The 26,777-nt window shown below is 33.6% G+C and overlaps 1 protein-coding gene across 4 annotated transcripts in view; it reads left to right on the forward strand.

Annotated features, from left to right (window-relative positions):
- Nucleotides 1-1,683: 1,683 nt before the first annotated feature.
- The window catches only part of LOC121971504 (ATP-dependent DNA helicase Q-like 3), a 35,267-nt gene continuing 10,173 nt past the window's right edge, over nucleotides 1,684-26,777 (forward strand). Inside the window, exons 1-12 of one of the 4 annotated variants that reach the window (XM_042522808.1) lie at nucleotides 1,684-1,842; nucleotides 1,976-2,101; nucleotides 2,253-2,409; nucleotides 6,145-6,252; nucleotides 6,619-6,626; nucleotides 6,711-6,794; nucleotides 18,133-18,273; nucleotides 18,884-18,918; nucleotides 19,075-19,158; nucleotides 19,792-19,880; nucleotides 20,195-20,347; nucleotides 21,927-22,023. In XM_042522808.1, coding sequence (XP_042378742.1) covers nucleotides 2,090-2,101; nucleotides 2,253-2,409; nucleotides 6,145-6,252; nucleotides 6,619-6,626; nucleotides 6,711-6,794; nucleotides 18,133-18,273; nucleotides 18,884-18,918; nucleotides 19,075-19,158; nucleotides 19,792-19,880; nucleotides 20,195-20,347; nucleotides 21,927-22,023 — 968 coding nt within the window. In that variant the 5' untranslated portion in view covers nucleotides 1,684-1,842; nucleotides 1,976-2,089. The remainder of the gene's footprint in view (nucleotides 1,843-1,975; nucleotides 2,102-2,252; nucleotides 2,410-6,144; nucleotides 6,253-6,618; nucleotides 6,627-6,710; nucleotides 6,795-18,132; nucleotides 18,274-18,883; nucleotides 18,919-19,074; nucleotides 19,159-19,791; nucleotides 19,881-20,194; nucleotides 20,348-21,926; nucleotides 22,024-26,777) is intronic. The other 3 variants (XM_042522809.1, XM_042522810.1, XM_042522811.1) reach the window with 3 other exon arrangements.

The following is a 26,777-nucleotide window of genomic DNA, read 5'->3' on the forward strand; positions in this document are numbered from 1 at the left end:
AATGGAAAAAAAGATAACAAGTTAAGTTAATTGTACAACTAGCATTGTCGTGCCGATACCAAGAAGAATGGCCGGTCTTGCCATCGCATGATGAGCAGTCGTCACCCTCCTCTTGCACCTTACACCTTACACCTTACACCAGAAGCCTTACAGTAGGCGGCGGGCCTATATGAGAGCGTAGTATTTGAGTAGCATCATGACGAAGCTTGCAACGTTGAGCCACTACGCCCACTGCTTCAGCTTCTCGTGCCACTCCTTCCTCTCCCACCCTTGCACGCGATGATGTTCTTGATCTCCCCCCAACATAATCTTCTCTAGCCATAGTCGCTCCATGGGCGGTCGAGGGGCAGTCAAGTCGAGGCAATCAAACAATGTCGCGTAGTGGAATAGAGCTCCACAAATTGCTAGGTTCACCTCCCTCTTAGGCGCTCGACGAATGCCCATTATCTTCAATGGCCACCATCATCTCCACTAGCACAATGCCGAAAATGTATTATAGAGATGGATAAATAGGCTATAGCGCAAGACAACCCTAGTGAAGATCCGTCTCTGGTCATGTCATGTAGCTAATTGGTGTTTTGATCTTTAGATTCTTCTAGCGATAAGAAGGATGAGGATATCTCTGGATTCAGATGTAGATTTATAATTTATGTCTTTATGCTTCTGCTTTCATTTTTTATTTTTTTGCATATTTGTTGTAGATCTCCGACAAGATCCTGCGTTGGATCATTTAAATCATTTATTATTAATTCATATGCTATAGCTCAATCATAAAGAGGGATATGAAATTCAAATCATCATTGTCTTAACCTCAAATCAACCTTGGCTCATTAGGATTTTCATGTGCAAGTAATTTCTTTGGGAAATTAACCTTGCTTGGCATCTAGTCAGCATTGACTTGCTAACATTTCATCGCTTACCAAACATTTGATCCTCCTTGTCAGTGAAATTAATCTCCTTAGTGTTTAAGTATGATAATAAATTTTGATATGTGGGTAAAGAGTTAAACTAAATTTGTTTATATTTTTGATATGTGTATTTGAGTCTTACAAAAATTTAATGGAATACATATGGAGATTACTTGACATGACCAAATTATTTGGATATCTTGTGGCCCGAGAGTCGTGGAGATGGGTAAAGGATGACATGGAGCATATGAGGGATCAGTGAACATGAAATATCATAAAAAAGTTGACGGAAGTAAATTTAAAAAGTAAAATATAAATGATAACACAAAAAGAATAGTGAACTCAGCTAATAATGTGAGATACTAAATTGACGTGTCATAATTGTTCACCTGTTGTTGCTTCATCAATTTTTACGTTAAATTTAAATTTTACAAACAATTACAAAAATTATAAAAATATTAAAGATAAAATATCAATTTTAAATCATTCATGTACATATTTTATTATAAATACATATATTCTAGAAAGATGGAAAAATCGAAAAAAATTGTTCAGAGAACAAAACGCTATGGGCCGACGGTGGATAAGGCCAAAATCCCAATAACCTTCTTTTCCACCTAGTAATGAATCGGCGCGTCCTCTCTGTCCTACCTTCTCTGCTTTCCTTAGCCCGTGCCCCACCATTGTACAAAAGGTGGATCCCGCCGCCCAGCGGCCCCCTAGACCTGGCCCCACAGGCCACAGGGAGCCCGTGCCCCACCATCTTTCAATGGATGGAGGTTTACCCCAGATCGAGGGATCGAATGGGACGAAAACTCCTGTAGCCGTGTAACTCACCCACAACCACTTTCCCTCCTCAGTCACCGGGGCGGGCTGGCGGTGCGCTGCCGCCCCAAATCTCGTCGGAAGCAGCGCTATCGGTCGCGTCCATCAGGTGCTCGTGTTCTTTTCCCCTCTTCTGTTCTTCTCGTTCAGAAGATTGTTTTCTTCTCTCTGGTCATTCCTATTTTTGGTCCTTCACCGGTGAGTTTTCTTCATAAAGTTCTATTTTCTTTTGCCTTCTGCAGCATACGAATATATTTAGAAGAACGCGATCATATAAATGTGAGCCCTGGCTTGCGTACTTATTTCTACTGCCAAGCTTCACTTATCGTGTTGGGCTTTTGGATGGGCCGCTGGATATGTTGCAAATGGTAACAATGTGCATAAGATTTTTCCCCTTTTTCTCCATTTCTTCCATATGTGAATTTACACATAAGGTTGAACTAGGGTTTTCTTTAGGAACTCAAGAAAGTAGCACTATTTTTATTAGTATCTTGACATAACCTACTTTTCATTCTGCAGCAACAAATGAAGAAATCAGTCCTTCCTGTGAAATCTATAAAGGGTTCGGGGAGCCAAAATCTCAGAAAGGAAGACTTAGAAAACCTTCTAAGCTACCATTTTGGTTACTCTGGATTCAGGGGAAAGCAGTTGGAGGCCATAGATGCAGTATTATCAGGTTACTAGTTCTGCAGTTAGTTTGCCATTTGTGCTCTATAGTGAAACATGGATGGGCGTTTTTTTTCTTCTTAAACTGATATGCTATACTGTACAAATTTGAATGTGTGTAGTAATTAGTTCAATATTTGAAAATCTGCTGCAATATTTGCAGGGCTTCTTCTTCACATTCTTAAGTTGGTTAACAATGGGAAATGAAATGAACATATTTAAGCTTCTTAAAATGCACATTGAGTTCAACTGAGCTTGAAATTTCATGTTCAAGCTTGAAAATTAGAAATGGACAAGCTTGAACAACTCAATAAACTAAATGAAAAAGCTTGAACACATATGTGTTCAATTCGTTAATATTCATACATAGAATTAATTTGCTTGATGGGAATGAAATTAAAATTTTGGAATGAAATTCAAAAACTTGTGTATTGATGAAACCCACCTCCTTCCTTAGGTTTTGATGAGAATGGGAATGAGAATTAAGTTTTGGACAAAAATACCCTTAATATATTTGTTTAATTTTTCTTTGATATCGATTTCTCTCTCCTTGTTCTCTCTCATCACACTTTCTCACTGCTCATTCTAGCATCACACTTTCTCTCTCCTCAATCTCTTTCATCATACATTCTCTCTCTTCATTTTCTCTCATCACACTTTCTTTCTCTTCAGTTTCTCCCATTACACTTTTTCTCTCATCACACTTTCTCCCTCCTCATCATCTTTCATCATGCTTTCTCTCCCATCACACTCACTTTCCTAATTTTGTTCTCATCATACTTTCACTCTCTTTTCAATTTGTCCCGTCACACTCTCTCTTCTCATTTTCTCTCAGCACATGTCTCTCTTCATTTTCTTCCATCACACCTTCTCTCACGTCATCCTCTCTCATCATACTCTCTTCCATCACATTCTCTTTCCTTATTTTTTCTCATCACTCTTTCCCTCTCTTCATTCTTTCCCATAACATTTTCTCTCTCATCACACTTTTTCTTATCATTCTCTCTCATCATATTTTTCTCACACATCTAATTTTTTCTCTTATTTTCCGCTAAGGGTAAAAGTGGAAATTTTAGTTCATTCCGTTAGAAAATATTCAAGTAACTAAACATTATTTTTAAGAGTGATAATCATGCTCATACCCTTCCCATTCCACAATACTATACTTCCCATTCCCATTCCGATTTCTAAGAAAGAATCAAATGCCACCTAACCTAACAACTGGACAATATTACTGGGGAATGCTGTGCCAACCATTGGAATTTGTAAGAAGTGTGCTAGATAGGGCATGCCACTTGTCATTGCTGAATTCTAATGGCCAACATAGAGCACTATAATGTAAAAGGGTGGCATAATAAATATGATCATTTCACATGATAATGTAATGATAAATATGGTTACATTATAAGTATAAAATTCAAATCCATAGTAATCGAAATAATCAAAGATCTCCACATAGCATAAACAATAGAAAAATGAAAAGTAACACATGATTAAAAAATCTTTGCAACCCATGTGAATAAATTTTCAAAAATCTAATGATGAATATATCTTAGTGCAACACTTGATAATTCATCTGGACACCTTTTTGACACCTTGAACACTATCTTTAGAAGCATCTTGATGCAAGAGCAAAGGTGATGTTCCCTAGGGATAATTTGATAGGAGTGCAAATAATAACTAATGATAAAGCAAAAGGGGTAGGTAGCATGATATTGCAATAATATTGTCACATGAAATTTGCTAATCATCTCACCAATTCAAATATATAGCTAAAACTGTATCTTAATAATATCTCTATCTATCCACCATGTTATAATTTAATTTTCCTTGTTATTAGTGGTGGTTGTGCATGGACCCGTGGATTTCTCCCTATACTCCCAGTATAGGAAGGTTTGCGACATCTGCTAAACCACAAAAACACCTACCTATACGCAACTTGCATACTCCCATTTACAAATTTGTTACATTAGTAAATGAATGAGTATCATCATGTCATTAAGCTACTTAAGTTCCTTGACATTTAATTGGAATAACATAGACATATGGTAATCGTAACATGCAAGTGCTTATCACTTGGTAATAACACTATTCCTAAGATGATTTTCTAAGAAAACTAAGAAGCTTAGTACACACAATGACATGTTAAATGGCTTATATATAATGTCATGCATTAATTTGTCACTATTCATGCACTACCATAATTAATAGCTAGTAGCAGTTATACCACTAAGTTTATGACATGCATTAAATAACTTAACAAATATACAAATATGTATAAATCTATATGTGATCCCATTGTGGTGTAACCCTAGCATATAAACGTGACTTGATCGGCTTGATATGATATTTGACCTCAATATAATATTTGACCTTGATATGGTATTTGATCGGATATGACATGACCCAAGTACCTCGACCTATGGTGCGGGTCAGTATCAAGTGCGAGTGTCGCGACTTGCAAACTCTTGCTGGCACAAGTATGAAACATGTAGGTGAGTCCAACCTCTATATTTTTATGTTAAGTAAACTAGTTGTTAATTTGATTTTTTACAATAATATTAGCACAAATATTAATTTATTAATATTTATTCCTTTAAAAATATTTTTTGTAATTTAAAAATAGTTAAAAATTATATATTAAAAAATTAGGCCATTTTGACCATCTCATGCTCTGCTTGACTTGACTCTTGTGGTCCTGACTATACTACCATACTAGGCATGACTAGAATTGGCCTAAGCTCGACCCGACACAACCTATTGACATCTATACTAGAATTGGCCACCCAACCATGTTCCTCACAAGCTAAGCATCACCTGTTGACACCTTTACTAGCATACATGCATACACACAAAGGAATAAGTTTGAATCCTAGCAATTTTAGAAGCAAATCCAAATAGTTATGTGTATAGAGAAATGCTTTGATCATCTTATAGGCAATGTGATCCGACCCTTCCCTAGGACTTCGCATTGACAGGAGCTTGGTGCACTAGACTGTCCCTTTTTAACAAATTAGCATGCACAAATTTACCCATAATCATGGCCAAAAATGCCACAAGTGAGTGGCATACGGAAAACTCTTACATAAGGAAGAAGTGTTTTGAGACTTACTGCCACTATGACTCATTGCTGCTGCTGCAATCACCTATTGATCATGTACAAAGGCCTCAATGGCACAAGAACGGTGATTTTTCATTGCCTAACATGAGGTTGCAAACTGTTCATGGAGAGGAGAAAGGGTTTAAGAGAAAGGTTGAGATCTTGCTGTTATTTACACATTACAGACTCAGAGGTTTTGTTGCTACTTAGCCTAAGAATTTTCTTGTACTGATGACTATTGTTGTCAAGCCAAGGAGGATGAGGGCGAGAGATATACTATGGATAGGAGGAAAAAGGGCTCGAATTCTTACCACTGTAGATTAGTTAAGGTTATGTGACGGGCAATTTCATTTTCTTGAGTTTTGTTGACGAAGAAGATTTGACTACTATTACCACTCTTAGGTCCTTTTTGATAGGTTAATCAATCAAGCTGAAATCTAATTAATTTCGTATAAAAAATAATTATTTAAAATATTTGAATAAATGACATGATCATTATAATGCCAGTTTTAAACCCTTATTCTAATTCAAAAATTTTCTTTTTTATTATTAGTCATTTGTCTCATTCACATTTTGCATTGGTTTTTCCCTCTTTAAATATTAGAGCCTTATGAATTCAGTATGATGCGGCTATTTATATTACAGGAAAGGACTGTTTCTGCCTCATGCCAACTGGAGGTGGAAAATCTCTGTGTTATCAGATTCCAGCTGTAGCAAAATCTGGCATTGTGCTTGTGATCTGTCCACTGATTGGTGAATGCTTTCTATCTGTTTTATAATTAGAAATCCTGATGTCAGATTTTATAAAAGAGGTTGCTTTCTTATTGGGCAAATTGCCAAATCAAGCACTCCTTGTTAGGAATACCCAAATAAGGCTCACATTTATATAAAAAACTCCCTATCAACGCTTCAGAAAATAAAATATCTAAATCAATTCCAAAACAAGAAAAATATTTTTGCATGTATATTTTTTTTCCCATTCAACACCATTTCGAGTAACGTTGGAGTTCTAGTTTGGAGTTTTTAGAAGTAGGGATCTAGTTGGAATGCATATGAAAGTATTTTCACTTTATTATTTTGAGTTTTTGACTGATAGCCATTCTCATTTCCTTTGTGCAGCACTCATGGTAAGCATGTTGACTATCTATTTATTTATTCTCTTTTTAAATATTTTCTGCATGTTGCAAATTCATCTTTGCTTTAATGCTTAGGAAAATCAGGTTGAATTTTTGAGGAAGAAAGGTATTTCTGCTGAATTTCTTTCTTCAACACTAGCTGCAGATGCCAAACAGAAGGTAGCAAATTGCATTACCTATAGTTTTTTAATTATGTTTTCACCATGCTAAAGTTTTTGAAACTGTTTTGTTTACACAATTTATAACATCAGCAAATGAGTTTGAAGAAATAGCAACATTGAAATCAATGTATCTCATGCAAGGTCTGAAGTGTCATTCCATTCAAGAGATTTAGTCTTCAATACGAATGCGAAGCTTTTGGTACCATGCTATTTGGCACTCAGTATGCTTCAAAATGTGTTATAATCCAGTAATTCCCTCTATCAATTAACTTGATTATTTCAAATATAAGCCATTAGCAATTAAAAATTAATGAATGGGAGCCTTGGCGCAATGGTAAAGTTGTTGCCATGTGACCAAAAGGTCACGGGTTCGAATCCTGGAAATAACCTCTTGCAAAAAAGCAGGGTAAAGCTGCGTACAATGGATCCTTCCCCGGGACTCCGCATGGCAGGAGCTTCGTGCACCGGGTTGCCCTTTTTTTTTAGCAATTAAAAATTAATCAAATTAAAATTTAAAGCAATAAGATAAACATGTAACAAATATTTAATTAATGATTATACCTTACTGATATCAAAATGTCATTTTGAATGAAGATTTTGATTTCTGTAGTATCCTAGTGGGATCACCTTATAATTTTAAATCAAAATTAAATAATGTACCCTATTGTAACTGCAATGGATTTCTATACATTCCTATAGAGATATGTTGATAACCATTAGAAATTAATATAATTGTTAATTCAAGCATTGGTATAAAATATGGTTGCATTCAATTTCTCTGATTTCAGCATCAGTCCTATTTATTGTTATCACTGCTATTTTTGATGCTTTCCCTCTTTTTTTATTGTCTCATCTTTTCATTGTGAACAACAGAAGAAATTGTTGAGTGAGTTGTGGGCTAAAACTATGTCGGTATGAACCACATAACGATTGCCACTTTCCCATGCTGACACAATATTGGTATCAATCGACTGCAACTGCAAGGATGACATGTTTCAACCATATTGACTAATATCAATTGACACTTGAAACTATGAGCTCATGTATGAATTGAAGTGGTTGCTCTAAAATAAACATTTAATCTAATTGCATTCTTAGATCACAAACTCAATGAGGCTAAGTAATATTATTCACGATCTGGAGTTTTATTCATTTTCCATGCTTTTAATTTTGGAGTTATTATTTCATCTTGTGGGATTTCTTTGACACATTGTTCATGAGATTCTTTGATTTATCATACAGCTAGCTATTTGATAAAAAAATCTTCAGGCCTGCTAAATCGGTTCATTGGTTATGATGTGCACATTTTGTTCATCACAAATGGAGTGTCGCAAACATACTACTCAATAGATTTAGTAGAAATATTTATAATGTCAAAGTGTTATGTTATTATCTTACTTATTTTATCTTTCAACATCCTAATTTCTAAAATGATCATTGTTTTCCAAATGGTAAATTATTTAATCTAATATGAAACTATAAGTTTTATATCAATTTTGTCCTCCACTCTAATTGTAATTATATTTTCTTCAATCTTAAAGAGCAGAACACCCTAAAATTAACACACATAAATTGAACCCCTGCCAATCTTCTTCTTTGACTGCGATTATTGATAGAAAATATCCCTTATCTCTAGTTTATGGCATGAACCTAATCTAATAATAGTTTATGTGCCTATTCTGAATCCCACTAAATGGGGCCATGATCCATCACTAGCACGATAGAGATAAATTTTTATGTCTCGGCCAAGAATTATGTGGGAATGCGTGCCATATAATAGGGAGGGAACAAAGGTTATTATAATGTGGAATTAATTAAACAAGATTTTGGTTGGGATCTTTGATGTAGACCTAACAATAGCCCAATCTTCTAAAATATGCTACAATATAGACTAAGTTCTCTATGGACAATAAATTAAAAATACTAAGATTTGTGATTAGAATAAATTAAAAGTTGTCCATGATCTGGTTTGTTTTGTTGGACAATTCAGTTAATTAATCTAGTAATATTTGCATCATTTTTTTCCACTAAAGGGAGCTTTACTCTTGACGTGTTATTGACATTTTCCTTTTGTATCCTTTCTAATGATTAAGTAGTTATTGCATAGGCATCTTAGTTTTGACCTTAAGGGAATGAAATTTCTTCATTTTATTTGGTTGGCAAAGAACTGTTGCATCTTTATGTTTTCTTTGGACTTATCTATATTGAGCGTCCCTTCCAATATGTGAGAAATAGTTATATCTTCATTGGATCCTTGGAAAATTGATCATTAACTTTATCAACTTCCTTTTTGCTTGCCCTTTAAAAATATAAGGAAAAGCTGCCACCTACTACAAAATGAGAACATTCTGGACAAGTCTATTGTAGTCGTAATGCTTGAAAATGTTAGTGCTGAGGATTGAGCCTAATATTAAGATGAAAGGAATGTAGCCTAACATGAACTTGCAAAGGCGAAGGCTCAGATGTTGCATAGTAAGCTGACAAATCCTCCATAATTAAAATTGAATCAATATTTAAGTTGACAAGTTAAAATAAATGAGCATTAGAATCAATATTTTCCAGTGTAACTTAAATGGATAAGAACACTCTTAGAGGAGTATATATAGGATGCTTTCATGCTTACAACCTCAGAAGTAGGAATTATAATAATCATTACTTAGAATAATTAGTATCTTTATGTCAATATAATTAATATCCAAATGTGCATCTCGTATCTGCTCAATAAAGCTCTATGCTAAAAAACCATGAGAAATAACTCTCCCCCTCTAGGTTTATAAGATGAAACTTATAAGTACCAACATAGGATACATATTAATAAGTGTTATGGATTTGTCAACTGAATAATCAATATCTTCTATTCTGAGAATATTACAAAACTCAATTTTCTCTTTGAGTTCTCTTAGGGTAGTATAAATGAGTCATAATATATAAGTACTTTATAGCATTTTAACCATTCTTTGAAGTAACAAAGATATTTGGTTGTTCTCTTATACTTTGTTCACCCAACATAGTGGGAATAAAAGAGGGAGAAAAGAGGAAAGGGATGGGTGGGTGGGGTGGCAGACATAACATTGTGGTCATTTATCCTAACTTTGTTGAAGGAGAGGAAATGAGAAACAAACATAATAACCTTGTCCTATTGCCTCGCGTGACCTCACCTCACTATATTATCTACAATTTTTTTGTAGCCTTTGGCATTCTACACAAGTCCTCACAATGTTGTATTGTAGCCTTCAACCTTTGTTGAAGGAAAAATCAAATGCCTGCTGCCTGAGTGCTATGTACCAACTCACTGACGGTTTTCACAGGCCTGATTATCCTCACTCGCAACCTGCTTGCCTTACCTTGCACGCAAATTGCCAATTGCTCCTAAGCTTCTTGAGCGGCAAAGACGAAGGAGACGAGTAAATGGGGATTTTTTTTTGCTTCTAGTGCTACATTACTTTATCCATTTGACTTTGGTTAGATGGCTTTTTGGTCAAAAAATGTCTCCATGAAGAAGGATTTTGGTTCCTCTCCATTGGGTTTCCATTGGGGTAGATGAGGGAGAACCCTATATTTGAGCTCGCCTCTCCTCCCTATAGATTCTCTTGGGGGTAAAGGCTGTAAAAGTTTTCCTTGTTCTTAGGAGAAAATAGTGGTGTTGGATATCTTATGGTTATTAAGGTGCTTCTTAAAAGGGACCAAGTTATCATGAGATTCCTTTGAAGTTATGCAACTGATTTAGAAGATCTTTAATTTTAGAGGGGGGTCAATGAACAAAGTAGAAACATTTGGTATTATTTTCTGAAGTACAAAATTTGGTTACTTTCAGATCCTTTCCATTTCAACTTGGGCTTGTATACTTTGGTCCATGGAATTTTGTGCTTGAGGTAGTACTCAATCTCTACAACTTTATGCTAATACTTCTTGAGTTCAAAATACCACTACAACTTTATGGTTTGCTTCTTTCAAATATGTGAAAAGTGTATAAATCTTTTTTGATTTCTATCCGAAGTTAATTATTAATGAATTGAACAAGGGGACATAAGTCTTTCCCTATTTTCATATTTCCTGAGAAATAATTTTAATTGGATTAATATTCTGCTACTCAAGGATGACCGCCACATATTTGTAAATTAGGTATGTAGTTGATTGTTAAAATAATGGGATCACATCCATTGTAAGGGCAATGTCTCTTTAAGATGAATATTTGGTAGGTGTTTGTTTACTTGTTCTCATTTTATTTGAACAACTCTAGCCATAGTGAATAAACTCTGCCATGACTAGTCCAAGCTGGATAAAGGACGAGGGTTGCATGAAGTTGCTAATCAATGTTAAATGAAAACTAATGTTATGTATGAATCCATTAAACTATTATATTAATACTAGATTGTTTTCTTGAAGGAACGTGTCGCAGGGTCTGACTACAACATCTTGGTAAAGACCACTACATCTCTCCGAGAACATGAGTGTAATGTTAAATATGCAAAAGTTTTCACATCTTAGGTTGTATATGAGCACACAAAATAGGAATACCGATTGCATTAGATTTAAAATATGGAATGTAGGAATGGTCACTAACAAAACAATGGAGGCAATGAATAATGATGATTAGAAGAAGAATTCATTGTTTTGTGCTTACAAGAGATAAAATGAGTAGAGGATAAGCAAAGATAACAGAGAACTTGGATTTTAAGTTTTGATTAATAGGAAAAAATGAGAAATGGAGAAGCTAATTTTGTAGATAGTTTATTAAGGGACAAATAGTAGTAGTTAGGGAGGTAAAATTATAACTCTTTAAGATAGTGGTGACAAAAGAAACTATTAATATAATAAACATATATGCACTTCAAATAGGATTAGATGAAGACACGAAATATTTTGGGAAGATCTAGATGAGGTAATATAAAAAATTCTAACAAACAAAATGATTTTAATAGGAGATTTAAATGACATGTAGAATAAGAAATGAGAAATATCATAGGGTACATAGGGGCCATAGTTTTAACCAAGAAATGAAGAAAGATAAATTATATTAGATTTTGCGATAGTATATGAACTTATAACAATAATAAATTTCTAGAGGGGAGAACACGATTTACGTTCAAGTAGAAATAATAAGTCAAATTGTCTTTCTTATGGTTAGGAATAAAATAGAAAATTTTATAAAGATGGTAAGGTCATCCTAGGAGAAAACTTAAACACTTAAGATAAGTTACTGGATACGCCCCTCCAGCATAGTATTAGTAGAAGGAAAAAATGCATGGATCCTAGGACCAAATAGGACCAAATTGTGGAAGTTAAACAATGAAAAACAAAGTATCTTTACGGAGAGGGTAGGAGTACAAGTATTATGAGAAAATATATGGTGACTCAACTACGATATGAGATAAGATAACATCAAATTTAAAAATAGAGCCAAGAGTGTATTTGGCGAGTCAAAATGATAAACCACCAAATAAAGAATCTTGGTGGTGCAATAAGGAAGTATAAGAGAAAGTGTCAAAAACATGGACAATCTATAAGTTACCATACATTGTAAGAACAAAGAAAATTTTAAAAAGTATGCAGTAGCTAAGAAAAAGGCTAAAAAAGCAATGAGTGAAGCCAAAAATGAAACTTTCGGATGCTTTTATCAACAACTTGATATAAAAGAAGGGGAAAAATATATCTCAAAAATAGCTAAACGAAAGAGAGGAAAACAATGTATGTTACTCAAATAAGATATATTAGTAAAGAATGAGGAAATAAAGGAGCGATAGAAGATGTTTTTTTATCAACCTTTTAATAAAAGTTTTGGTGATTATCTTAATTAGGAAACTTACTTAGGTTAGAGGAAAATAAAAATTTAAAATTTTGTCGAAGAATTCAAATTTTAGAAGTAGAACATGCATTAATTGAGATGCAAAATTGGAAAATAATTAAATCGAATAATATTCCCAAGTATAAAAGTTCCTTAGAAAGCAAGATATTGAAGGGTATTAAATGACTTATAAGTTATTAAATCTTATATTGAAAACGAAGAAAATGTTTGAGTAATCGAGGATAGGTACTCTAGTCTCCTATATAAAAATAAGGAGACGTATAAAATCGTGTGAATTATAGAGGCATTAAGCGAATGGACCATACTATAAACTATAGGAAAGAGTAATAGAAAAATAATTAAGGATACAAAGGTGATTGAAAATCAATTTGGATTAGTGCTTGAAAGGTTGACGGCATAAGCTATACATTTTCATTTCTTATCAAAATAGGGTTACATCAAGGATCAACTCTGAGACCATATCTTTTTTACATTAGTTATGAGTGAACTCACTAGATACATCTAAAACATGTTACCATGGTGTATGTTGTGTCTGATAATTAGATCCGACCCGGGGCTGGGTCTGGCCTGGACCCGATCCGAGCTCGTAATAGGGTCAACGGGCCCGTTGCCCATTGACTCGGCCCGGTAAGTTGTCAGGCCGGTTTCAGTTCCTTTGGCGCAAAATCGGTGGGCCGCCAGTTAACCGCCGGTTTAACCAATTTGTTTTTTTTTTTAAAATGGCTTGAACCGCCAGTTAACTGGCGGTTCCTAACCGTTGGGGGAGGGTGGGGGGTTGAGTATTTTTTTCAACGGTTAGAATCATTTGACCGTTTTTTGATCAATGAACTCTATAAATAGAGAGCTCATTTCATCATTTTTACACATCTTCTCTACTCTTAATCTCAATTTCGTATTCTCTAGATGCTTTCGTTTCCAATTTTTAATTACAATGGAAAGAGGCCGCGGAGGTGCATCATCTTGAGTTCGGAAGGGAAAGGAAATAATGAATCCGCCGGAGGAGGACCCTCACATTCAATCCGCCGATGATGAGATCGAGCATCTTCCGAATCCGACACCCGAAACGCAAAGAAGTACCGATGCAATTACTTCTAAGGTTCGGGAATTTCATCCTCTAAAGTCTTATATTTTCATTAAACATTTTGAGAAGGTCACTCTTCCGTCGGGAGAAATGCGTGCAAAATGTAAGCACTGCAATGCTTCCTACAAATTCTAAGCCAGCGGCGGCTATGAGTCGTTGAAACGACATGTAGAAACGAAGCACTCGACGGAATATGGACTCGATCGTTCTCAAATACAATTATCAAGATTTTCTTCAACTAGCGGTAGTACCGATTCCGGTTTATTTTTATATTCGGATAATAAATTAAGAGAATCATTAGCTAAATTTGTTTTCGTAGAACATCTTTCTTTTAGTTTTGGATCTAAATGCACATTTGAAGATTTTTGTAAAGAATCTCTTAATCCATGTGCTAAACGTGTTTTTAGAACTACACTTACTCGTACAATTAAAAAATTAGTAAAACAAGGAAAAAAGAAGTTAATTGATGAATTTAGTAAATTAGCTAATAAAGCTTCTTTATGTTCCGATATTTGGAGTGATTATTGGCAAACACATTCGTATATGGGTGTGACTTACCATTAGATTGATAACTCTTGGAACCTCCAAAAAAAGATTGTTAGCTTATAAAGTTTTTGATGAATCACATAATGCTCATAACACCGCACAATTATTATGTTTAATTTTAGAAGAATTTGGCTTAACTCATAAAATATTTTCAATATCATTAGATAATGCTAGTTCCAATACCGCTTGTATAGATGATCTAAACTTTGTTTGTCAACCTATTATTGGCGGTTTATTTTTTCATATTTGTTGTGTATGTCATGTTTTAAATTTATGTGTTCAAGATGGATTAGAAATTTTAGGAAGTTATATTAAATCAATTAGAATTGCAATTTCTTATTTATGGTCTCATCCATCTATAATGAAACAATGGGGTAGGTTTTGTAAAATTACTAGAATGAGATCTAAAAAATTTTCACGTGATGTACTAACACGTTGGAATTCAACATACCAATTATTACAAGATTCATTTGAATATAAAGAATTATTATGTTCATTTTTTACACAAAATACCAATACTAATATATATTTATTTCACAAAAATGGAATATTTGTAGTAGTATTTGTGAAATTTTAAAAGTATTTAATGATGCAACCGAACAACTTTCTGGTGTTTATTATCCTACTGTTCAATTAGTTTTAGAAAATTTTTCTAGTATAGTATTAGTTTTAAATGAATATATTAATAATGAATCTTTATCTCCTTGTATCTTAGCTATGAAAACTAAATGAGAAAAATATTTTTATTTTATTCTTGAAATTTATTTAATTGCATTTGCTTTAGATCCTACATTTAAATTAGAAGTTTTACAAAAAAATATTAACTTTATATTATGACGCTTTAATTCCAATTAAAGATTCTTCTTCTCCTGATCCAGTTAATATTATATATAATGTTAGAATTTATTTATATGATATTTATAATCAATATTATGCAAAATATGGAACACAAATTAATATTTCTGAAATACAACAAACTACTAGTAGTAATTTAAAACTTACAAAATCACAACTTTTATTAAAAGAACAGACAAAACGTCCACGAGGATCCTCAAGTTCCACATAGGAACTTGAGAATTATTTTACGACTTATTTTGATTTTAATGAAGCAGATAGCGAAAATTTCGATATCTTAAAGTGGTGGTCACATAAGTCTCAAAGCTTTCTCGTCTTCTCCGTGATCGCCAAAGAAATTTTAGCTTATCAACTGTTGCTGTGGAGCAGACGTTTAGTGCTGGCGGCAACATAGTAGATGAACGACGATCAACTTTGTCTCGACTCATTGGAAGCCCAAGTATTATTAGATGATTGGATCAGAGCGGAGAAAAGAATCCAAAGAATGCAACTTTCAGATGACGAAGTTGAAGATTTTGATACTGAAGGAACAAATACGATAGGAACGGGAAATGGAAGTGAGTGACAATGTAAAAGAATAAAAATATAAAAGAACTACGTGGACTTCGATTCCCTTAAGGGGATGCGTAGGCAACTTAAATAAGTGCAGACCCTTTTTTCCAATAAATTTTAATTTGTAATTTTAAATGTTTAATTTTTAATTTGTAATTTTTAATTTTTTTAACATAATAATCTTGAATCGTGAACCGAATTGTGAACCGGCGGTTCCGAACCGTGAATCGTAACCGTCTTGGGCGGTTAAGGTTAAGGGTCGACCTGCCTGGAACCGTCGAACCGGCGGTTCCGAACCGTAGTCAAGTCTACCAATAATATTGTTTTGGTCAATGAGATATGTGAAAGAGTAAATACTAAGTTCAAATCTTGGTACGAGACATTGGAAGTTAAAGATTTTTAACTTAGTAGAGTAAAGACAGAATATATAAAATTAAATTTACTAGTAGTATATGTAGCAAGACAATTGAAGGGGAGCCTTGTGATAAAGTTGTTGTCGTGTGATCTTGTGGTCACGGGTTCAAGTCGCGGAAATAGTCTTGTAGGGTAAGGCGCGTACAATACGCTCAATGTGGTCTGATCCTTCCCGGGACTAGAGCTTTGTGCACCGGGCTGGCCTTTACACGTAGTAATATAATTGTTAAATAGAGAATGATAAGTTACTTATATTTAAGATCATTTTTGTTAGAGGATTGAATGGTTGATAGCATATTTTATATAAGATACAAACAAGATGATTGAAATAGACGAGAACATCATGTGTTTATTATAATCGTAAGACACCTCTAAAATTCAAAGAAAATTTTTATAAAATGTGTTTATTATAATCGTAAGGTACCTCTAAAATTCAAAGGGAATTTTATAAAATGATGGTTAGATATGCTATGTTATATGGAGATGAATGTTGGGTTATGAAGTGAGCACATGAGCAAAAGGTTAGAATTGCAAAGAAAATATGTTAAGGTAGATGTGCGAATATACGTGGCCGGACAGGATAAGAAACGAGAATATTAGAAAGTTGGGGTTTCGCTTATTAAAGTAAAACTCCGAGAAATGCATTTATGATTGTATGAATACATACTTAAACATCTAATAAATGCTTTAGTTAGTTTAGGTGAGAGCACGACAAATACACCTATTAATAGGGGAAGAAGCAGACCAAAGTAGACTTAATTAGCAACAATAAAATAAGATAAAATTTAAATATAAATAAAAACATTGTAGGGGATCAAGATAGACGACCTTACTGGGATAAACACTTGGCTGTTGTTGTTGTTCTTATTCTATTTAATCTCATCACTAAATTTCTTAGTGGATCACTACTTGGCGGTGGTGATCAGATCATGCATGTTAAATTAATCTTCACACCAGCTAACCAATCAACGGATATATTTAGATCTAATTGTCTATCAAAATAAGATGGCGCTTGGAAAGGAGATTGTTGAGCTCCTGTGTGTAATGATGGAGGATGATGAGGTCCAAAGAAAGGATTCTAATGTCATTGGGTTTTGATACCACTTGATGCAACACCACTATGATGAAGATAAATCCTTGTCTCAATTACAAATCTAACAGGATTGCATGCTGCAATTGGTGATTTTGCAAGAGAGGAAACACTCGTAGAGGCATCAAACTTTATTAGAATGTAAAGAATTGGAGCTGATTAAACAAGAGGGTTGGGATCTCTTTTTACAAACCTAACAGTATCCTGGTGTCTAAGACTTAGCATAAGCAATACAGTTTAAGTTCTTTTGAAGTCGTAACTAAAAATTTTAAGACTAAAGCTGAATTCATGTAATACTAGACCACAGCATGAAAAATTGGACTGTATCATATCAAGAAATTTTGTTCCAATGCTTACCAAATTTATCTTTCCAAAGACATGATCAATGAACATCAACGTAACTTCAAATTTTAACATTTTTGACATATGTCATTGTGAGGAAACTTATACACAATAGGCTAACTTGAGGTGAGTTTCTCAATTTGCAGAGAATTGGTACTTGTTGGGTGCTCCAACAACCACTTCTTGGGAATGGAGAGATCAACTTATTGGCAGGGTTCCCTGTTAACCAGCTTCCATTCTCCTCATCTCTTAATACTTCTCTCCATTTACATCTTTGTCATATGAATAAGTTTAACAACTTGGTTTGTTGAGCAAATATAAATTGGTGAGCGTGAATGATCATATTGCATGACACTATACTTTCATATTAGTCATAGGAGTTAGATTTACTTTTGTATCAATTTATTGTGTTCGTATCCTAGGACAATTACATGTTTGTTGTCTTCTATTGATATGGCAATTCGGTAAGTCATTGTGGTAATTAGTAATTTAAAAGTCATGTTTCTTCTAATTACCATTCGAAATAAAAGTGAATTATCTGGCTCATATATTTGAGTTGTGAGGGAAGAACTTATATGCTAACAGAAAATAATATGAGAAAACCAGTCATTGTTGATAATTTGTTTTATCTTCGTAATTTGTTTTCTCAGATTCATGAGGACCTGAATTCTGGAAAGCCATCTGTCAGATTGTTGTATGTGACTCCAGAGTTGGTTGCAACAGTTGGATTCATGACCAAGCTTAAAAAGCTTTATGAAAGAGGCCTATTGAGTCTTGTAGCAGTTGATGAGGTATAGGCACAATTAGGACTGTAAATAAGCCGAACCGAGCCAAACTCTGTGTTGTTCAATCTTGTTTGATAAGGTAACCGAGCCAAGCCAAGTCTGAAATGAACTAAGCCGTTAAAATGATTGTTCAAGCTTGGCTTGGTTTGATTTTTTTTTTTTTGAGTTTGAGCTTGACTCGTTTAGATGTTATCGAGCTCTCAATTTAAGTTTATTTGATTGATTGAAACTTTTCCATTTTAGGCTGATTTGATTAATTATTGAGCTTGATAATATAAATTTATTTGTTCATTTTGAAAATTTCTTTATTTATTTAGCAAGTTGATAGGAGTTTTATTGATGAACTTGGTTCACAAACATGTTCACGAACGTTAACGAGCTGAACACATATGTATTTAAGCTTGCTTATTTAGTTAAATGAGTTATTTAAGTTTATGCATTTAATTGATCTAGTGTATATTGAACAAACATAAACAAGCTCTTACCAAACTGACACCAAACTTGTTACGTTCGGTTCATATACAGCCTTAGGCACAATAGATTTGGTTCAAGCAGGAATATTTTAGCTGCTTCTATTTGTTGTTTGTGATTCTAATAGTCCACTCCATGTTTACAGGCTCATTGCATTTCATCATGGGGCCATGATTTCAGGTTAGCAACAAAGCTTTTCAATATGGTTGTTGTATATAGTCAATGGCCTCAGTATTTTATAAAATAAGAATCAGGTTGTGAATAGAGGAATAGTATTTTATGTTTGAGACCTATTGTTAGCCTATCAACACATTCAATATATGTTCTTGCATGCAGGCCTAGCTATCGCAAGCTATCTTCACTAAGGATACACCTTCCAGAAGTCCCAATTCTGGCTTTAACTGCCACAGCTGCTTCACAGTGAGTTAAATTCTAACTTCTAAGGAGAAATTTCCGCCAGTAGCATTTAATTTCTACATATATCAATGTCTTTTGTTTTGTTTTATTATTTTTCAATGATTCTCTTTTATCTCCAAGACAAAGAATACCTTATCTGTGTATGTTGAAATTAAGATCATGCTTTGTTTGGTTCATGAAAAATTAGGATTATGCTTTATTATTCTTTTTGTAACTTATTTTTGAATAATAATAATAAAATTGTACTATTCTAGATGAGATAAAGTTTATCAGTTCACCACTGACACTATACATTGAAATGCTGGCATGCTAGAAATAATATGATTCTAGTTAAAATTGAAACTCTGACATGATAAGAGATTTTTACTTCCTATTACTATAAACTATATGATATCTTAAATTTTATAGATATGTAACTTCTCTATTTTACTTAAACTCTTACTTTAAGATGCATATATGGAACAAGTATTGTTATAAATATTATTGAAAATAGGGACTCGAGATTTTTCAAGAGAGTAAATAGTCTTAGTTGGTACTTGATTTTTAATTTTGGTGAATATTTGTGTTGAAATTTATTGATTATGCATAATTGAAATATTTTGGTAGTATTAACTTCAAGTTTTTTCTGTGATGCAGAGTTGAGAAGGATGTGATAGAATCATTATGCCTTCGACAACCATTAGTTCTAAGGGCTTCATTTAATCGACCTAATATTTTCTATGAAGGTAATATCATATGGTGAGAACAAAGTGAGAAGCATGCTAAATTTACCTTATTTTTTGTTTTTAAAATGATTTTGTTTTCTTTATTAGTTATTCAAACATTTTATACTAGCTTATGATACTCCGTGCTTAAATGATACTTGTCAAAGGCAGCCTTCTCAATGTGAAATTATTTTACAGTTACAAATCTTGTTAGACACTGTATCTTAAAATTTTTTAATTCCTTTTCTGTTATTTTCTTCTGAGCAAAAATAAAGAGCGAAATGCATTCATTTTCTTTTGTGGAGGTTTATACCATTCATGTTTTATCATTGCAGTTCGATATAAAGACCTCCTGGATGATTCCTATGCTGATCTCTCTAATTTATTGAAGTCTAATCGAAATGCTTGCTCAATTATTTATTGTCTTGAGCGTGCCTCCTGCGATGACTTATCAAGTTACCTGTCAAAGAATGGCATTTCGTCAGCAGGTATGTCTCTTGGGTTTAACATGCTAAGCATTCAATTTCATCACCATAATTGTAAGCACTAGAAGGTACCTAATCTAGTATAACAATTAACAATTGCAATATACATGACAAATTTAATAATAAAATAGGACAGCCCGGCGCACAAAGCTCCTCTTCCGCAAACTGGACATAAATACAATTATGCTTAATTGAAATTTATTATGTATCCTAAGGTTGGAGATTTATTAGTTACCACAACTCTACTAAATTATAATAAACTCAAATATGCTTTTTTTATCCTAAAAATATTGAATTGTTGAAAACATAAATGACTTTGTTATCTTAGTGCATGGTTATAAATATTTTATGATTGATCCTTAATATATCAGTGCATGCCATGGTTTAAAATTTCGTTATGTGCCTGGCGAAATGGATGGAATATGCTTAATCAACTCCTAGCTATAAATTGAATAATCTAAATATGCTTAATCAAACCCTAATAAAATTATCCTATTAATTTAATATATATATATATATATTATTTTATTTTAAAAAATATATAATAAATTATATATTTATTTATCATACGAAGGCACCCGCGATCACATATTATTATTATTATTTATTTTGTATGTTATTTAATATTTAGATTAAATTTTTTATTTTTAATTAATATATGTTACATTTAAAAAATATCGAAATCATATTGACACGGCATGATACGGGATTGAAACCATATTGTTCTGGTCATAAACTAAAATTTTGATACAGTCAATATTTTAAACCATGGTGTATGCATCCATGTCTCACAAATTGGATGTTCATGACTTAAGAAATTGGTGTATACTCTGCTTAACAAATTGGAAGCCCCTTAACATTCTTAACATTGTAATGAGCAATAACTTTGTCTCATTTCTCAATGTGATTGGTCCCACCAATATGAGTACAATAATGCTATTATCTGAAGCACTCGCATGCATGTAAATATAACCGTATCAATGTAGTTCGATCTTATACTTACCATACAGTGGCGAGGTGGCCAAGTCTGATGTTGACATCCCACCTTGATCTTGTTGATGCTCTTTTGCATCTAGGCAATCCTTCAAACATACACACATCTTTAATGCATCTTCTTCAAGCGACTCCTCTTCTTGTCCAAGATTAGTTATCACCACTTAAATAAGACTTGAATGCTACTGTGCACATGAGAATTGTTAGTACATCATGATTAATAACAACAAATCCTGAGTACATTGATGCATGTTTTTTTTCACCAATTTAATTTGTGTACGTTCAACCTTCTAAATCACCAATGACTACAAATGTAGTAGAAAATATTAGTCAGGTCCCCCTATCAAAGTGAATAAAAAGCAAAAGCGCTCTATTTATCTAACCTACAGCTTCATAATGCAAAATAGGTAATACATTTCAAAGATAAGAAATTCACATGTTCAGGTGACCAGTAACCTAAGCAGAGGTGCTGTTAGTCTTTTGTATCTAGATCCCTAGCGATACTTGAAAGAATAAAATAGCTAAGATGGAAGTATTGAAAACTATGACTGTCATAACAGTTTTCTTATTTCACTTTTTGATTGTATAGTTTACCATGCTGGCTTGAGTAGCAAATTGCGTACTAGTGTATTGGGTGACTGGTTATCTTCCAAAGTTCAGGTCGTTGTTGCAACAGTTGCTTTTGGGTATGTCTTTTCATAATCAATATCATGAATCTGTATGATTTCTTCTTGCTTCACTCATTCCTTTATGTGAATCCATTTGTAATTTACTAATTATTCTACTTGTAGATTTCAGTTATTTATGTATCACTTGTCTTAGTTAACATTTGATTAATGGTCTTGAAGCATGTCTCATATCTGCGCACAAGGAATTTGTCAAATTTGATGTATCTTCAATAAAGTATGTTATTCATATTAGCAGTGTCAACCAATGCACTAAGTTGCTAGATTATTGTTATTCACTTGTGTTTATTTTACACTAAACTTTTGTGTTTAATATATTAATTGAGATGGTCAGCTGTGGGTATGGCTGATTAGTGCATAAGTATGCTTGTCAGCATACACACTTTATTTTCTAAGTCAGCCCAATTCTACATTGACTTTCACACCAATTATTTAGTTAGTAAATGTTGAGAATCTCTTTGTAAATATCTCTGGTGCAGACTAATATGTAAATATGTATGATGCTAAAAAATATAAAGGTGGAACTATAGAAGAGGACTTTCTAGTTCAATTAATTGAATCTACCCATTTACCCTAACAACATTGCTGGTATGCTTTAATGCCCTTGGGCTATGGTGCAGCGGTAAGGCCGCTCATTTGTCTCCTAAGCACTCACGGTTCGATTCCTAGCTATGACGTATTTATAGAGATTTTTTCTTCAAATGAGACTTGTAACTAAGGAATGCTGGACTTTTGGGCCGTCCGCCACAAGTACTTCCCGATTTACCCAGGTGGCCAATGGAAAACTTTTGTGGGGTTGAGCCGGTCACCCCAGGCTCGACATTACCCAGCTTGATTAATTAATTGCTGGTATGCATTCCCTTCTAATGAAATTCAGTGAAGCTCCTATTGTCATTGAATAACTAAGCTTTCTTTGTGATTTAACATACTCTTATTGGGTCCATCTAGTTACAAGGCACATGCAGTTGGTTGTAACTATACTGATTTCATTAGAGACACCACTATTTAAATTAATGCCAACAGTTTGGTGATAATTAATATTCATCAAGAAGAACATCTTTACACAACCCGACATATCTCAAATCTAGAGCTAGCTATCTCCATGGTTTTTATCCTTGGTGGTTGGCCGTAGTGGTAACATGTGACACACTCTTGTTTTTTTAGTTTGATTTAAAAGCCATTTGAAATTCCCACTCTAAATTAGTGGGCATATGTGTGTTAAGAAACATGAGGTTAGTTTAGATTCATTATTTACTTATATACACCGTACAACAACCATCACCACCACTAAATCTTTATTCCACTGAGTATGGTCAATTGTATGGATTCTCCAACACCATTTGGTTTGATCTTACTATATCCTTATTTATATTTAAATGAATTTTATCTTGTTTTATCATTGCTAACCAAAGTTTCTTTGGTCTTTCTCTTCTTCTATTAATGTATATATTTATTATATTTCCACATCGTTTAATTGAGACATTTATTGAATGTTTAAGTACGTGTTCATACCACCTTAAACAAGTCCTTAAGAGTTCTCCTTCAATAGGGGCAACTCTGATTCTCTTTAATATTCTTGTTTTACAACTCCACCTTAATATCCTTATCTCGGTAAATTTCATCTTTTGCTCGTGTGCTCTCTTTATATTAACATTCAACTCTATATACATAGCATGTCTAATCATCATTTTGTAAAACATTCCTTTAAGCTTTAGAGGTGCCCTATTTCATTTTAACTATTTTGCTTGTATTCTATGTAAAATATCTCTATCAATCCCTTCATCTTTTTACAAAATCTATTTTAGATACTTATAGTTTTCATTTACAGATAACTCGTCATCTCTTAACTTAACAATTTTGTGCTACTTTTGATATTACTAAATTTAGATTTTATATATTTTGCATTTACTCTACTAAGCCTAAAACTTTTTTACTTCTAACATTTCTCGTTGAGATTCGAATTTAGCATTCACTTCTCCACTTGTCTCATTGACCAAAACAATGTAATCTGCACATAATATGCACCATAGTAAAGTGTCTTATATGTGTCTTGTAAGTTCATCTATAATTGGTGTAAAAAGGTATGCATTTAGAACTTATTTTTGATGTAACCCTATCATGAAAACCTTTAGTTAATATGCCTACATCCTTATACATATTTTTAATTATTTCAATTACCTTATGCTTTGTGACCAATGGTAAAGTTGTTTTTTTGTGATCAAAAGGTCACGGGTTCGAATCCTGGAAACAACCTCCTGTAAAAAAGCAAGGTAATGCTGCATACAATGGATCCTTCTCGGGGACCCCGCATAGCGGGAGCTTCGTGCACCGGGCTACCTTTTTTTTATGCTATGCTAACACTTTTCTTTTTTAGAATTCTCTATATAATTTTCTTAACTCTATTATCAGTTTTTCGAGGTTAATGAGTATAATGTGTTGTAATTCTTTCTCTTTTTTTCCAATGCTTGTCAATCAATTATCTAAGATGTATAACTTTTATTGTTGATCTTTTAGACACTAATAAAAATTGATTTTAGTTCACTTTCTCAAGTTTCATGGTATAACCTATCCCTTATATTTTGTATAATTTTGTACGTTTTTTTATATAAGGGATTAGAGTATTTACCCTCCATTGATTAAACTTTTTTCGTTTTCAATATGAGGTTGAATAATTTCTCTAATAAATGCCCTGCTTCTTTATGCATTTATATAACTCTATTTGTATATTATTTGATCCAATTGCTTTCCTATTATGCATTCTGGTTAATGCATGTTTACTTCTGAAGTTTGAATTCTCCGATATTTAAATTTCTATGCTTCTTTATTGTTAATTTAAGTTTTTAAGCTAAGTTGGTTATTTAAATCTTTATTAAAAAGTTAATGAAAATATATCTTTTATTGCTCATTTATTTCTCATCCTTCATTAGTAGCTTATTGGATTCATCTTCAATGCATCATATTTAAGTAAAATCCATTATTTTTCTCTCTTGCTTTAGCTATATTTTATGGTCAAGCTGTTGTTGATGCAAGCATTTTAAAGCTTCTTTCTTGGCTTCACTTATTAATTTCTTGGTCTCTTTCTTGCCTACTGTAATTTTTTTAAAAAAAATTCTTTGTCCTTACAAGTGTATAATAACTTATAGGCTCTTCATTTTTTCACCACTTTCTCATATATTTTCTCATTCTACCACTAAGATTCTCCTTTTGACACACTAAGTTTGTTCTTGATTTTTCTTTTCAAAGTTGATGTCATCTTATTCTTCTTCTAATACTTGTGGTCCTATTCTCTCTGTAAAGATACTTTGCTTCATATCTTCACCATTTGATCCTTGGATCCCGGCATGTTTTCTTTCTATTGATATTATGCTTGAGTTTCGCATCTAACACCATTAACATATGTTGGGTGGTTAAGTTTTTTCTAGAGATGACATTGTAATTTTACAAATGTTTAAATATCTCTATTTCAATTTGCGACTTATTGTTCTGAATTTTTGAATGTAACTAGGTATTCTTCTCTTTTCTTGAAGACCGTATTAACTATTATAAGTTCATATACAATTGTAAAATCTAATACAGTGTTTTTTTCTTCATTTATTGGTCCAAAACCATGAACCCCATCCACCCTATTATAAAACCATGAACTCCATCCACCCTATTATATTCCACATTTCTTAGTCTTATGTGCCCATTTGGATCTATTAAAGTCTTATTTGTCGGAATTTTTTTTGTATTATCTTATCTAAGGTGGCGTTTGGTGTAGAGTGCAGGAATGAGAATGGGAATGAGTTTGATGGTAGACTGGAATGGGAATGGGTTTAATCATTCCAATACTGTTGTTTGGTTTATAAGCTTTGATTAGGTATGATTACCAATACTGCTGTTTGATTTACCAAAGGTTTAGGAATACAAATATAATAATATTTATCCTTAAAATAAATAATAATATTCCCAGTAAGATGATGAACAAGCAACCAATTAAGAACACGACTTAGCAAGTGGTTGACAGCCATAGTCTTGTCGAGGACGCACGTCGCCACATTCTCCCACCGCCGGGGGCGTTGGCGTCGAACTTGGTCAATGCGTTCTCGAAGCTCTTGTTCTGCTCCTGCGCCGCACCCCTTCGGGCAGAGGAATAAGATCGCGCTAGGGTAGCGAGGCGCCGCCATCGTTGACAGGAGAACCTCCATCCACGGTCGTGCCATTAATCAGTTTGTTATAGGAATCGACTCCTTGGGAAAGAAAACACCAATTCGACAAACAAAACAAAGAAAAGATTCAAACTTGATTTTGTGTTCTTCTTCAATTACTGACAGAAATCAAGAACACGAGAAGGAGGATTAAGATGGAAAGGTGAGGCCTTCCCCCCTTTCCTCTCCCAAAAGATCGAAACTTCGACACTCATAGAGATTTCTTGTTTGATCAATTGCAGAAATCAAGATGAACATGATCAGATCTCCCGGAGAAGGCCTTTCCTCCTCTTCCTCTATCAAAACTTCTGATCGAAACTTCCAAGGTTTTTCCCTCAATTACCGATCGAAAAGCATGAGATTTCCAATGATACTTTCTCCTCCTCCGCTCCCCAAAGATCAAAACTTTAGACACTTGCGGATACATTCTGGCCTTTGTTAACAGAATCAAGAATTAAAAAAAAATGAAACAAACAACAAGCGATTCATCAATGGTTTAAGGTTAAGGATTACCTGCTTACTGCGGAGTGCGGCGGCAAGGGAGGGAGTCGAAGAGGAAGCGATGGC

This window comes from Zingiber officinale, chromosome 4A (assembly GCF_018446385.1).
Source record: "Zingiber officinale cultivar Zhangliang chromosome 4A, Zo_v1.1, whole genome shotgun sequence".
Classification (NCBI taxonomy): domain Eukaryota; kingdom Viridiplantae; phylum Streptophyta; class Magnoliopsida; order Zingiberales; family Zingiberaceae; genus Zingiber; species Zingiber officinale.